Source organism: Eulemur rufifrons, chromosome 6, assembly GCF_041146395.1.
Source record: "Eulemur rufifrons isolate Redbay chromosome 6, OSU_ERuf_1, whole genome shotgun sequence".
Classification (NCBI taxonomy): Eukaryota; Metazoa; Chordata; class Mammalia; order Primates; family Lemuridae; genus Eulemur; species Eulemur rufifrons.
In genome coordinates, this window is record NC_090988.1 from 63,231,554 (window position 1) to 63,244,264 (window position 12,711).

At 41.3% G+C, this 12,711-nt stretch overlaps 1 protein-coding gene and 1 non-coding gene across 3 annotated transcripts in view; one reads left to right on the forward strand and one right to left on the reverse strand.

The window, feature by feature from the left end:
• Positions 1-12,711, forward strand: part of TEAD1 (TEA domain transcription factor 1) — a 243,943-nt gene that overhangs the window by 209,492 nt on the left and 21,740 nt on the right. For both annotated transcript variants that reach the window (XM_069469584.1, XM_069469583.1), the window contains one exon: positions 4,486-4,659. In XM_069469584.1, the coding sequence (XP_069325685.1) occupies positions 4,486-4,659 (174 nt within the window). The remainder of the gene's footprint in view (positions 1-4,485; positions 4,660-12,711) is intronic.
• On the reverse strand, positions 7,803-7,994 carry LOC138385613 (small Cajal body-specific RNA 16). The gene has a single exon (XR_011233833.1). It is a non-coding gene; the product is annotated as a small Cajal body-specific RNA 16 (non-coding RNA).

Consider the following 12,711-nt stretch of genomic DNA (forward strand, 5'->3'; position numbering starts at 1 on the left):
CAGATGTAGACCTGGCTAGTTTCTTTCCCTTTCTTCTGTGTCAGGCCCCATCTCCCTCTTTTTTGGGTTTGTGCCTTCATTTTGTAAGAACATTTCCCCCTATAGATTGCTACCTGCGAAAAGCTGCAAGGAAGGTCGATTTTCTGAAACCTTATGAATCTGAGAGTGTATTCTGCTCTCACATGTAATAGATGACTTGGTGTTAGACTTGCAAAACTCTTCATTGTCATTTTCTAGGTGAATTCCACATATTAATATTTTCCCCTTGCTAATGAATAACACTGTGTGTTTAATGCTGGAGAATAAGGTCATTCTTTTACACAGAGCAGGTAAATGCTGATTTAATTCACGTGATGTGCAAGAGAGATAGTGTTGACTGTCTTTATCCCAATCTTCTCTGTAGGAATCTAAGGGAACATATATTTATTTGGGCAACATATGATTCTAGCTATAGAGGCAATAAGCTAGTTCCATACAGTCACTCTGCAGGTTCTGCAAAAACAGGCACTTTGTGTTGTTAGCTCATGTGTTCCCTGTGCCTAGCACAGTGCCTGGCATATAATAAGTGATAGGTCTGCTGTTTTGTTCTACTAAAATCCATAACAGAAACATGCAGAGTGAGTAGCTTTTCTGTTGTTGCCCTTGATGTGTTGATGATCAGTTGTGCGTGCCTCTGCTGAGTACCTCGGGGACTTTTTCTGGGTGAGTCAAAGAACCTCTGTTTGGGATATTGAAGAAATATAATCTTGAGCTTGGGATACATAACTCACTGACATTTGCCCTGTTTCCACTCACATTTGGCCCCAAATACTTGGGTTTTGTTTTGTGTGTGTGTGTGAGTATTTGTTTTCTGCCCCGTGGAATAGAATTGCCCCTATTTTGTTTTTGTGTGCCATCTTTAGTTTTAGGGAAACCACCACTACTGGAGAGAAGATGGGATTTATTTGGGAAAGAGGGAGACAAGTAAGGAATCCACCCTAGCCTTCTTCCCTTATAAGGAGAACTGGCAGATGGGAAGTGGTTAGAGCCTCACCTAATGGTTTTTAGAGTTTTAATTTCATTAAAACTTGAACCCGAACATATCGAGTAGATTTTTTTCCTTTTCAGCCTTTTGGATTTAGGGGCAGATGGATTCCTGACCTACTCAGGTTGAATTAAGGAGAGAGGGAGGTCTGTTTGTTTCAATGCTGTGGTCTCCAGGACACCTTCTGTAGTCCTTTGTATTCTTAGAAACAAAGTCACCACCTCTTGGCAGGAGTAAAGCCACTCAGATGCCAATGGTCAGGGTTTGGTTTCAAGTCACCAGCCTTGGCAAGGCAGTGCCAATTTCCTTTGGCAAAGACAGCCAGCCCCTTCTCTGTTCAGCCACTTGGGCACAGAGGTAACTTCCTCAAAATAGAAACCTTTGAAGACTCTTATCTGATGCATTTGTGAATCATTATGTTTTTCCTGAATTTTAATTTAGTTTCATAAACCTTTGAAAATACTATTTAGCTCCCCACCCCCACCCCCCCTTTTTCAAATCAACTTTTAGAGAAAGGAGGGCTTAGGCATTTTCTTCTGGAAGACAGTGTGGCTGATGTCTGCAGCAAACGCAAGGGCTGAGGCGTTGACAGATCCAAGTTTTATTCTTAACTCCAGGACTATTCCTGGGTGTGTGACCTCAGGCAAGTCATCTCTAAGCTTCTATTTCCTCATCTGTAAAATGATTTATATAAAATCTACCTACAGTGTCATCATGAGGCAGGGATTACCTGAGGTCAGATACATAAAAAGCGTATTGCTCACAGCGTTCAGCGGACACAAATTCTCCAGGCACGGGTGAGGGGCCCACGCCCTGGGTGGCCGGTGGTGAGTGGGCCATAATCAAGGATTTGAACAGTCACACGGCTCTACGACGTGCCTCCAGCTCTTGGCTATTTGTGTTTATTTTTTCTTTGCTAGGCAGGAGGGATAGCTAAAACAGGAACGTTCTTTTGCTTCTACCCCAGGATCTAGTTAATCTCACGTGATAATAAAGCATAACAATAGTAATCTTAGCAGCTATGATTTATTGAACACTTTTCATATGCCAGGCCCGATGCCAAGCACCTTCCGTGCACTTTCCTTTCATCTTCAAAACAGTTCTGTGTAACACGTATTGTTAATATATATCCCCATTCTACGTATGAGAAAGCTTGAGATTTCAGGTTTGCATCTGGCTCCAGAGTTTTTGTGCTTTGCCCTCAGCCCTTGCTTTTCAGCTGTACCTTCATGGCCCCCATCTACATGTGGTGAGTTTTACCCTCTGTTCACCTTCCTGACCTCTAGATCTGCAGGGGTCGGGGCTGTGGTCCCTATTTCCAACAGTACAGTGCAGGGGCATTTCGTTGTCAAGAGCAAAAAGACTTCAAGTTTCCCAGCTTCTTAACTTCTCCCTAGCTCTGGCCTGGCCCGTGGGCAGCTGGCGAGGCAGGGTGAGGAGCCCAGCTGGAAGACTCAGATTGAGTTCGTGGGGGCCCCCCGGCCCTGCTTGTATTCCATCCCATAAACGCACTGCCTGCAGAAGGCATTAGAGCTACAGAAATGGTACCTCCCAGAACTGGGTAGGGCTGGGAGCTAGCCGCAAGCAGAGGTCATTAATGCGGGTTGGATGGATGGACACAAAGACATACAGTTACCTGGATAATGAAGGAACATCGCCTTTTGCCCTCAGCTTCTGCAATGGTGGGTAACCAGAGACTGAACAGAGGACCTGCACATGAGGCGTGAACCCACATTCATCTTTTCAAACTTATTACCTCTATACCAGTTTCTGTACCCCCAACTTTGCCTGTGTTATTTGTTCTCCTTTTGCCATTAATGAGAGCGAAAGCTCTTTAGCAGCCGTGACTGTGCCTCATACATTTCTGTGGCCTTTTGTTTGCATATAATTGAAAAGATGACCTGACAACATTTGAGAAAATTAAAGACCAAAGACATTCCTGCATATCCTCATAGTCTCACCTCCCTAACACAGTGGCTTTCACTTTTTACCTTTTTTTTTTTTAATTTCTTCTAGCACAAGCATGCCCTTTTCTTCTATAGTAGTTCACAGGTTCTCATTCTTATCTGAAATCCACCAGCCAGCTAGTCCATGTAGCTGGGTCCACGGAAGAGCTTGATGGGTTTCTCTTTTTCGCATCACCTGATACCTTTTTGAGTTTTTGAAGACTTAATAAAGATATCACTCTGTTTCTTTGCCATTTGTCTGTCTTCTTTTGGAAAGCTTCTGTTCATGTCTTTTGCCCACTTTTTAATGGAGTTGTTTGATTTTTTTTCTTGCTGGTTTGCTTGAGTTCTTTGTAGATTCTGGTTATTAGCCCTTTATCAGATATATAGCGTGCAATTATTTTCTCTCATTCTGTAGGTTAAAAATGGTCAGCGTCACTAGTCATCATCCCACAGTTTTGGTATGTTATGCCTGGAGCTCTGACTTGGGGGGAAAGGCAGTACATGGGCAACGTATGTAACCTGCAATTCTGTATCCCCCATAACAATAAGATGAAATAAAAAAAAAATTACTGATGGCTGGCTGGCCTCATTATCAGAGATTCCAGTTTAGTCTGGCTTGTGCCCAGGCAATAGTGATTTTTAAATGCTCCTTGGTGATTCTGATGCAGACTGAGCTGAGTATTGTTGGTTTGGACATGCTCCTTTGTGCTACAGTTTTACCATGTCTTATACCAAAGCAAGGGGAAGAATGAGTGTCCTTTAGAAGTTAAATGACTTAATGTGGTTTGGGATTTTTTATTATTTTTTATTTTTTTATCATTATTATTTTTTTTTTGTGAATGAGTGACCTGTGTTCTTTTTCACTGGCCACATGGCCTTATAGATCTCCATGATTATACCCTGATCCTAGTTTTATACTGGCAACCACATGTTGACCAGCTCTTACGCAGAAGTTTTGGTTTGGTTACTAAGGTGACTGGTGACAAAGAGGCTTAGCACTCTACTCCTGCTGGAAGAAGGAAGTGGGTACCATTGCTCAGACTGCTGCATCCACACTGCTGCTAGGGGAGCTGGGGCAAGGAATGCCTTACGGGGATGATGTTAGCTAACTACACACATATATCTTACTAGGCTTACACTGTACGTAATGGCTCCAAAGAGTGTTGCTGTCGTTTTTCAGTTGAGTCAAGTGAAATTGGGTAACAGTTATTTCTTGGTTTGGTAGTTGGGCAACCTGAGCTGTTTGTTGTTTTTACTATGTGTACAAAAAGCCTTTTTTAGCCATTTGGGAAAACATATGCGCTTGTCAATAAAAGACAATGATCATTTTAACCTTGAGCTATAATGGCTTTTCTTAACATATGCATTTTTTCAAAGGCATAGACCCTAAGCTGTTCAAGGCCTAATTCTGGAATTTTGAGACTTACTGCTCTGTATCCAGTTCAAGATGGATGAGTCCAGATTGATCAAAGGGTGTGTAATGGAAATGTTTCTGTTGATTTCTTCTTGCAGTACAACAAACACCTCTTCGTGCACATTGGGCATGCCAACCATTCTTACAGCGACCCATTGCTCGAATCAGTGGACATTCGTCAGATTTATGACAAATTTCCCGAAAAGAAAGGTGGCTTAAAGGAACTGTTTGGAAAGGGCCCTCAAAATGCCTTCTTCCTCGTAAAATTCTGGGTGAGTAAGACCTTGCTGTGATTTCCATGGTTATTGTCTAGTGGTCACGTCTCTTACGTGAGTGCAGTGCAGCACAGCTGGCTGTGGGTTTACACGGACTGCGCCTGTGTGTGCTTCTGCAGAATGACCAAGGGATCACAGGATCGCTGGCCTCCTGCTGGCCTCATGCCAGCCTCATACATGAACATGGTGCACCCAGGTGGCATTCACTGCCCCTGCCAAAGGGCAAGAGAGATGGGGGGCCTCTTTGGGCTTCGGAGCTCACTCATGCAGTGACTCATGACTAGAGATGACAAGTGTCACAGTGGAAAAGAGGGGGGAACTGATACCCCTTTACTGTTTCTCCTCACCCCATTAAACAAAGCAACCTGTAAATTCCAGTGGAGCATAGGACCTGGAGCTGGGGTGAAGATAAAGTTACATGCCTCAGGATTTTGAGAGCATATAACATGGCTTTGCCCAGTACAGATTGAGTATCCCTAATCTGAAAATCTGAAATTCGAAATGCCCTGAAACTTTTTGAGCATGGACATGGTGCTCCAAGGAAATGCTCACTGGAACATTTTGGACTTTGGATTTTCAGATTATACCTACTGAGCCAGTAGGTACAATGCAAATACGGTCATGTGCCATGTAATACCATTTCAGTCAACAGAATGCATGTAGGATAGTGTTCCCATAAGATGATAATAATGTATTTTTGCTATAACTTTTCTATGTTTAAATACACAAATACTTACCATTGTTACAGTTGTCTACAGTATTCAGTACTATAACGTGCTGTATATAGATTTGTAGCCTAGGGGCAATAGGCTATACCAGGTAGCCTATGTGTGTAGTAAGCTATACCATCTAGGTTTGTGTGAGTACACACTATGACATTCGCACAATCACAAAGTTGCCTAACAATGCATTTCTCAGGAAGTGTCTCATTGGTAAACATCATGAAACTATATCCCAAAATCCGAAAAAAATCTGAAATCCGGAACACTTCTGGTCCCAAGCATTTCAGATAAGGTATACTCAACCTGTGTGCACTTCATTTGTGGTTTAAAACAACATGGGCAAATTCCTCCTGGCTGTTGGAGCTTTGCTGGTGTTCCACAGCCTCTGAGAGGAGCTCCTTCCTTGTCCACTAGTAAGCTTGGGCTGGATGGCTAACGGGTCAGAGCAAGGGATGAGTATAATGTGTATATTAGAGGACTGGAGGGATGGCAGAAGACCAGATAACCTGCTGGCTCTGAGAGTTTATAATTCCTCAGTCTCTATAATAATAATAATAATAATAATGTAAAAATTGCTTTAAATGTTTATGCCCCTTAGCATGGCATTAAAGGCCCTGAGTGGCCTGATTCCAGGTGTTTTTCTCTTGGGTTCTGCCAAACCCCCTTATCTCCACTGGTCCAGTCTCTGCCCACCTTACATGTCTGGATGCTCTTTCTTTTTCTTTCCTCCTGTACCTCTGCACCCACTTCTCTTCCTTGTGACAGTGACTCCTCTGTCACAGCACCTTCCTCATTTAAGCAGACCCTTGATTTTTCTTTTACTCCCATTGTATTTTGTGGTTAATCAGCTCCCATGCTGTGTCGTGATTATTTGGATGTCTATCCCCTCCCCTCTGGACTCTGACTGCCTCTAGGAGACTTTATGGATAGGGTGGCTTCCATTTATTGACTGTCTGCTGTGTGCTGGGAGCCAAACTAAATGTTTTACATGCGTTTCAACTAGTCCTCTCAGTTTTAAATGGCATTTGCCCCGTATCCAACTAAGAAAGCAGGCTCAGAGATCACAGAGGACAAACGATATGTAGATCGGGTACCTGGAACTTGGAGTGAAATCTGTCTGGCTTGAATGCCTCTGCTCTTTTCCTGGCTGCGTAACACCCTGAGAACCCCAGCCACAGGATCTGTCAACCTAAGACTCTCCGTATCTCTGTATCAAGCAAGCACCTACACATAAAGGCATAGCAAATATGGGAGCAAGTGGATAAATTAAAGAAAATTCATGTTTTAGATTCCTTGGGGGGAAATTTGCATATTAAGTTTAGTTTCTTTTATCCTTCCTGGGTAACTAGATTTCATTTTTTGTGCTTCCATGTTGAAATCTGGCTAGAAGTAGTAGCCTTCTACTTATATGAATGGTTGATGGATCAGTAATACACATGAACACCTGAAAAAGCAGGAGCAGTCACTTTGCTTTCCTAAATTCGTGTCTGCCTTTTAGCAATTTGAATGGCAGCTGGGGCATCAGTTATGGTAACACAACAATTTTCAAAATGTGGCCTGTGAACCCCTAGGGGTTCCTCGGTATCTTTTTAATGGGTTGACAGGGTCAGAATTATTTTCATTACATTACTGAGACATGATTTGCCTTTTGCACTGTGCTTATACTCACACTGATGGTGTGAGAACAGTGGGGTAAAACTGCTGATGCCTTAGCATGCAAAGCAGTAGTTCTGCTACTAAAACGCACACACAGTTTTTAAAAAAAAGAATCAGTAAAGCCAAGCATATCTTTTATAAGTTTTATTATATCTTGAATCTAGAGTGCACATTGAAAATGAACACAGTGAGCCTGTCACATCAAGGAAAACAAAAGACACATTATTTGTTGCCAAAGAAAAAATTCAAGCTTTCAAATGAAAATTAAGATTTTGGGAAATTTGTATCCACGTCAGTGAATTTGACAACTTACCAATATTTAAAGACTTTTCTGATGAGATCCACTAACAAACGTGATTTCATGTTGTGTTAGATAGGCCAATGGATTTTAATATAGCAGAGTTGGAAAAGTTTATTGATACGGTTTTAGATTCCATGTTCCAGCTAACCTTCAAGAAACTACTACTGCTCGTTGAGTTTTGATATAGTATCAAAGAAAAATAACTGCAAACATCTGAAAAGCCTACTTCAAAATGTAAAACAGCATTGTCCTTCTTACCAATTTTTTAAAAACACAAGCATGTTTAATTTTTTTTAAAGATACATATTAATGAGCTTATTATTTTTTAAAATGAGGTAATTAACATTTAATTTTTTTTTTTCAGTTTTAATTTGTACTACAGAAAATATAGGTAGATAGAACCTACAATAAACAAAAGCTCTTTGAGGTCCTCAGTAGTTTTTGTTTTGTTTTGTTTTTTATCCTGTTTGCAGTATCACACATGATCATCAAACTGCTGCTAAACTGCTCACACCTGTTATTGCAAATTCAAAACCCAGGAAAGACTTCTGGGAATTTACTTTAGGTCAGGGTCAGGCTGCCTGGTACAGCAATAATTTTTTTTTAAGAGTTTAAGAGGGGGCCGGGCATGGTGGCTCATGCCTGTAAATCCTAGCACTCTGGGAAGCCGAGGCAGGAGGATCACTTAAGGTCAGGAATTCAAGACCAGCCTGAGTAAGAGTGACATCCCATCTCTACTAAAAATAAAAAAAATAAAAGAGTTTAAAAAGGGGTCCTTTGATCAAAAAAATGTGAAAGCCACTATTTAAAGGCTATAAAAAGAGGTTTTTATCCACGTTAATTAAAAGCTAATTAGAAATTATAGGATATGATGTAAAGAAATCATTTTCAGTACTTTCAAATTAAACAGTGATTTTAATGATAAGATTTCTGATAATTAGCATATTGTTTGAATATACAGTAGTATAGAGAGTGCTTAGAAAGTTTTTTTGGTTTTGCTTCCAAAATTGCCCCTGTTTTACTCAGTAGATGATTTTAATAAATGCTTTCAGTGATGGGGCCCTTCAGTTATGAATCCCCAAATAATGAGGTCTAGATTGCAGATGTTTAGAGTATGGTGGCTGGTGTGAGATGCGCGAATTTAGGAACAGTTACTCTGAAATCAGATACTTGTTTATTAAGATTTGCAGAATTAAGATTGAGCACGTCTATGAATGTGATAGAAAAACACCACTCTTTCAGATCATTGTCAGGAACGTAACCTTTATAAAGAAATTCAGTTGTAACTATGTTAAAATAAAAGCAGAAAGGCAATTTAAATTGGGTTTACAATTTGAAATTTCGCTGGCTTCCTCTAATGACTTAGTATGAATGGGTTACATGTAGAATATCTATTCTGGGATTTCACTGGGTGTTTCCAGTGGGTGTTTATAAGTAGGTTTAACACTTCCTTTGAAATACATTTTGTATTAGCAATTTGCTGAGCAGGTTTTCTTATTTTTGTGTGAATTCAGTAAATTACAACAGAGACCCTAGACCTAGTCCCTTTCTTCTTTTCCCTTTTTCCTCTTTAAATACCCAGAGTCTCTAGGCTGTAAAAATGTCTGCCACCGCCAACCTGGACTCTGTCAGGCTACATTAGGTGAGCGGTTTGCTGTGGAGGAAACGCTGTGTACCATCTAAAGTACCCGTACTTAAGCCCAAGACATGGGCATCTCAGCTCTTTGCCAGTTGACACTTTGAGGTGAGTGGGATGGCAGTGAACCAAGTAGCAGTCACTCCCCGGTTTCAGGGTGGAAGACTGACTGGCATCTCAGGACTCAGGCCCCAACACAAGTGAATGGCAGCATCAAGGATGCACGGGTGCCCGTTCTACCATGTAAGCCTTACAGTCTCTCATGCCTTGATGGTGGGGGACACCCAAGAGCCACTGAGCTCTCTCTCTGTCGCCCAGGCTGGAGTGCAGTGACGCAATCATAGCTGACTGCACTGCAGCCTCAAACTCCCGGGCTCAAGAGATCCTCCTGCCTCAGCTTCCTGAGTAGCTAGGACCACAGGCATGTGCCACCTTGCCCAGCAAAATCTTTTTTTAGGAGCCTGATTGAGGTATAACTCACATTCCATAAAGTTCACTCATGCTAAATATACAATTCAATGATTTTTAGAAAAATTTACAGAATTGTATAGCCATACTACAATCAAATTTTAGAATGCTTCTATCAGTCCCCAAAGATCCTCTGTGCCCATTTGTAATCAATTCCTATGCCCCAGACAACCCCTAATCTACTTTCTGTCTGCACAGATTCGCCTTTTCTGGACATTTCACGTCAATGGAATCATGCAGTGCATTGTCTTTTGCATCTGGCTTGTTTCACTTATCATAATGTTTTTGAGGCGCATCCATTTGGTAGCGTGAGTTAATAGTCTGTAATTCTTCCTCATTCTCTGCAGAAACAACTATTAAGATTAAACATACCATATTCCCTCAATTCTAAGATATACATTTGTTCCCATTTTGATAGTCCTAAAATTGGGTGCTGCTCACAGTTGACATCATAAGCACCTTGCCCACCCCTAGACAGAGGGGTAAGTTGTCTTGTGGTTATTATTGCCTGACCCTGGCCAGCGTAGACAACATCTTGCCATTCCCTTGTCCCCTTCTTTGAGTCATTTGTGCTGATAGTACCACAAGCAGCTGAATTTGAGCTTAAATTTGGATCCTTAATTAAAATGTCTCAGAAAATTATACGTTGATACAGCGCTGAAATTGTTGTTATGATTGAAGAGGAATTTAGGAACCAGATTTGTTGTGAGGCAAACATTTGTCACTGGCAGATGACCATACTGCTTTTTTCCTTACAAAACGCCGATTGGATGCTCTGTAGGCCCCAAAAAGGGAGGATGTCCACCCATGAGTGGACCAAGCCGTGCTGCGTTGCAGCATTGAGATTCAGGTAGATAGGTTCCTGTGATATGGCAGACAGTGCAGTTAATTTAAGATAAAAAAAATGTCAGCAGTCTTGGGAATTGATCATAGAATTTCCAGAGCCAGGAGAGGTGGATGTGATTCAGTCGTGCATCCTGAAGGACAAAACCCAAGTATAGCTTGCAGATGACTGTCAGAAGGAGTTAATTCCCAGCCATATGAAGTTTACTTAAGGAAACAAAATTACAGATTTAACCAAATAAGAAATGCAGTTGAAAGTAATATCTTTGGAGGGGCCTCAAAATTCCACTCTCTGTCCTTACAGTGCTCAAGAATGTCAGGATTGGGAACACTGGTCTAAAGAAAGCTATATGTTTTTAACACGCTATTCATGAACCTTACAGCCAAAAACTATATTCATAGTAGTCTTTAATACGATAAGCGCTTAGTCTCACACTTTGCTTAGAATAATAAAATAATGAAAATGAAATTGTATGGATTTTGTATCCTACTGTCAGGTTATAACATATTTTTAAACTTATATTTAGTATTTCTTTTCTCCCCCAAAACAAATTAGTCATAGCTTAGAAACCAGGCTATATGCTGTTGCCCTATAGTCATTAATAGTGTTTTGCTTTTTAAAATTTTTACAATTATGATCATTCAGCATAAACAATTAACAGTATATTCACAGTCACATAATTTACTTTCTTAATTTTAAAGGAGAAAAAACAAGGTTAGTTTTACTAACCGCACAGCTGTGAGAAGATTTTATAAAACATAGCAAGGGGACGCAAGTTATCTGGAAAGAGGGCAGCCTTTAGAAGATGCTTTTATCTTGGTAGAAATGAAATCACATTTGTTCCACTAAAATGACAGCCGCTGTAAATAAAACAACTGGGCTTTATTTAAGGAGATGAAACCAGTTGCACATGTAAACTGGCAGAATGGACCCCCCTTTGGAGTTTCAGCCTGTCTCTAATTGGATTCTGCATGATTTAGGTTGGAATTGTAGACTTGAGTCTATCATTTGGAACCAAATGTTCCTGTTGCTATTCGTGGAAGAGGGAGTTAGCAATATGGAATCATTTGCTCCCCACATGTTTTGAGCTGCTATCAGTAAGAAGGAGCCTTTCAGCTCAGTAAGTTTTCCATTTCTCTCTATTTCTGTCTCATCTCAAAACGTGTTAAGTTTTGGCCAGGCACGGTGGCTCACACCTAGCGCCCTGGGAGGCCAAGGCAGGAGGATTGCTTCAGCTCAGGAGTTTGAGAGACCAGCCTGAGCAAGAGCGAGACTCCATTTCTACTAAAAACAGAAATTAGCCAGGCGTCATGGCGTGCGCCTGTAATCCCAGCTACTCAGGAAGCTGAGGCAGGAGGGTCACTTGAGCCCAGGAGTTTTGAGGTTGCTATGAGCTATGATGACACTACCACACTCTAGCAGTGTGTCAGAGCGAGACTGTCTCAAAAAAAAAAAAAAGGTGTTTAAGTTTTGAAGTTAATTGAACAATATTAACTGATGGAATGATTTCAGTAGAAGAAAGATTAGCAAGAAATATCCCCATATTCAGAGATGCTTGTGGGGCTAATGGATGTTAAAATTTCTTCGGGTAGACTATGGTTATATGATTATCTTCACCCACAGTATGTTTTTTAAAAAATCATCTCTTGATAGGCAGGCCCTGTTTGATTCCCCAGGAATAGGGAATCACTAGATTTGCACATCCACCCATTCTGGTGTGATTTCTCAAAAAAAATATCTGGAGCTTGTTAGTGCTTTCTGAGTAGCAGCTGCCTAGTCCTGCTTCCTTCCTGCTTCCCCAGCCTGTGTCCTAACTTCTTTGTGGGCCTCCCAGAGGGAGCAGGGATTCTCTCTCTGTAGCCTTTGTTTGTTCAGCAGTACAATGTATATAATAGATTTTCAAGTTTGTTCTTTTTTTTTAGTTAGTTGGCTGGAAAGTTATTTAATTTGGTAAATAGTCCTAAAGAAATTGCTACACATTGGGCACTCTGCCATTTAGCCAGCTCATATAAACACCTGATAGTTTGTTTGAGAAATCATCCTCAAGGAATGTCTGGAAGGAGAAAGAGACCTCAAGAGACTCACCCAGAAGCTTTTCCCGGCCATCCCATCACTAGAAACTCATTCAGCAAACATTCACTGAACTCAGCATTGCTTCTAGAGAACTGGGGAGACAGACATGAGGAAGAGGTTCTGCCTTGAGGGTTCAGGGTCTGGTGAAGGATGGCAGATGCTGGCAGACACACAGGCAGGTAACTGGGGTAGGGGCTGTGCTGGGACTGTGGACAGAGCTTGCTATGGCAGCACAGAGGTGGACCCTTTTTGCCAGAGAACATTCTGGAAGGCCCCACCAAGACATGGCATGTGAACTGAATCTTGAAAGTGTGTGTACATATGTCCTATGCAATATTTGGGAAATATA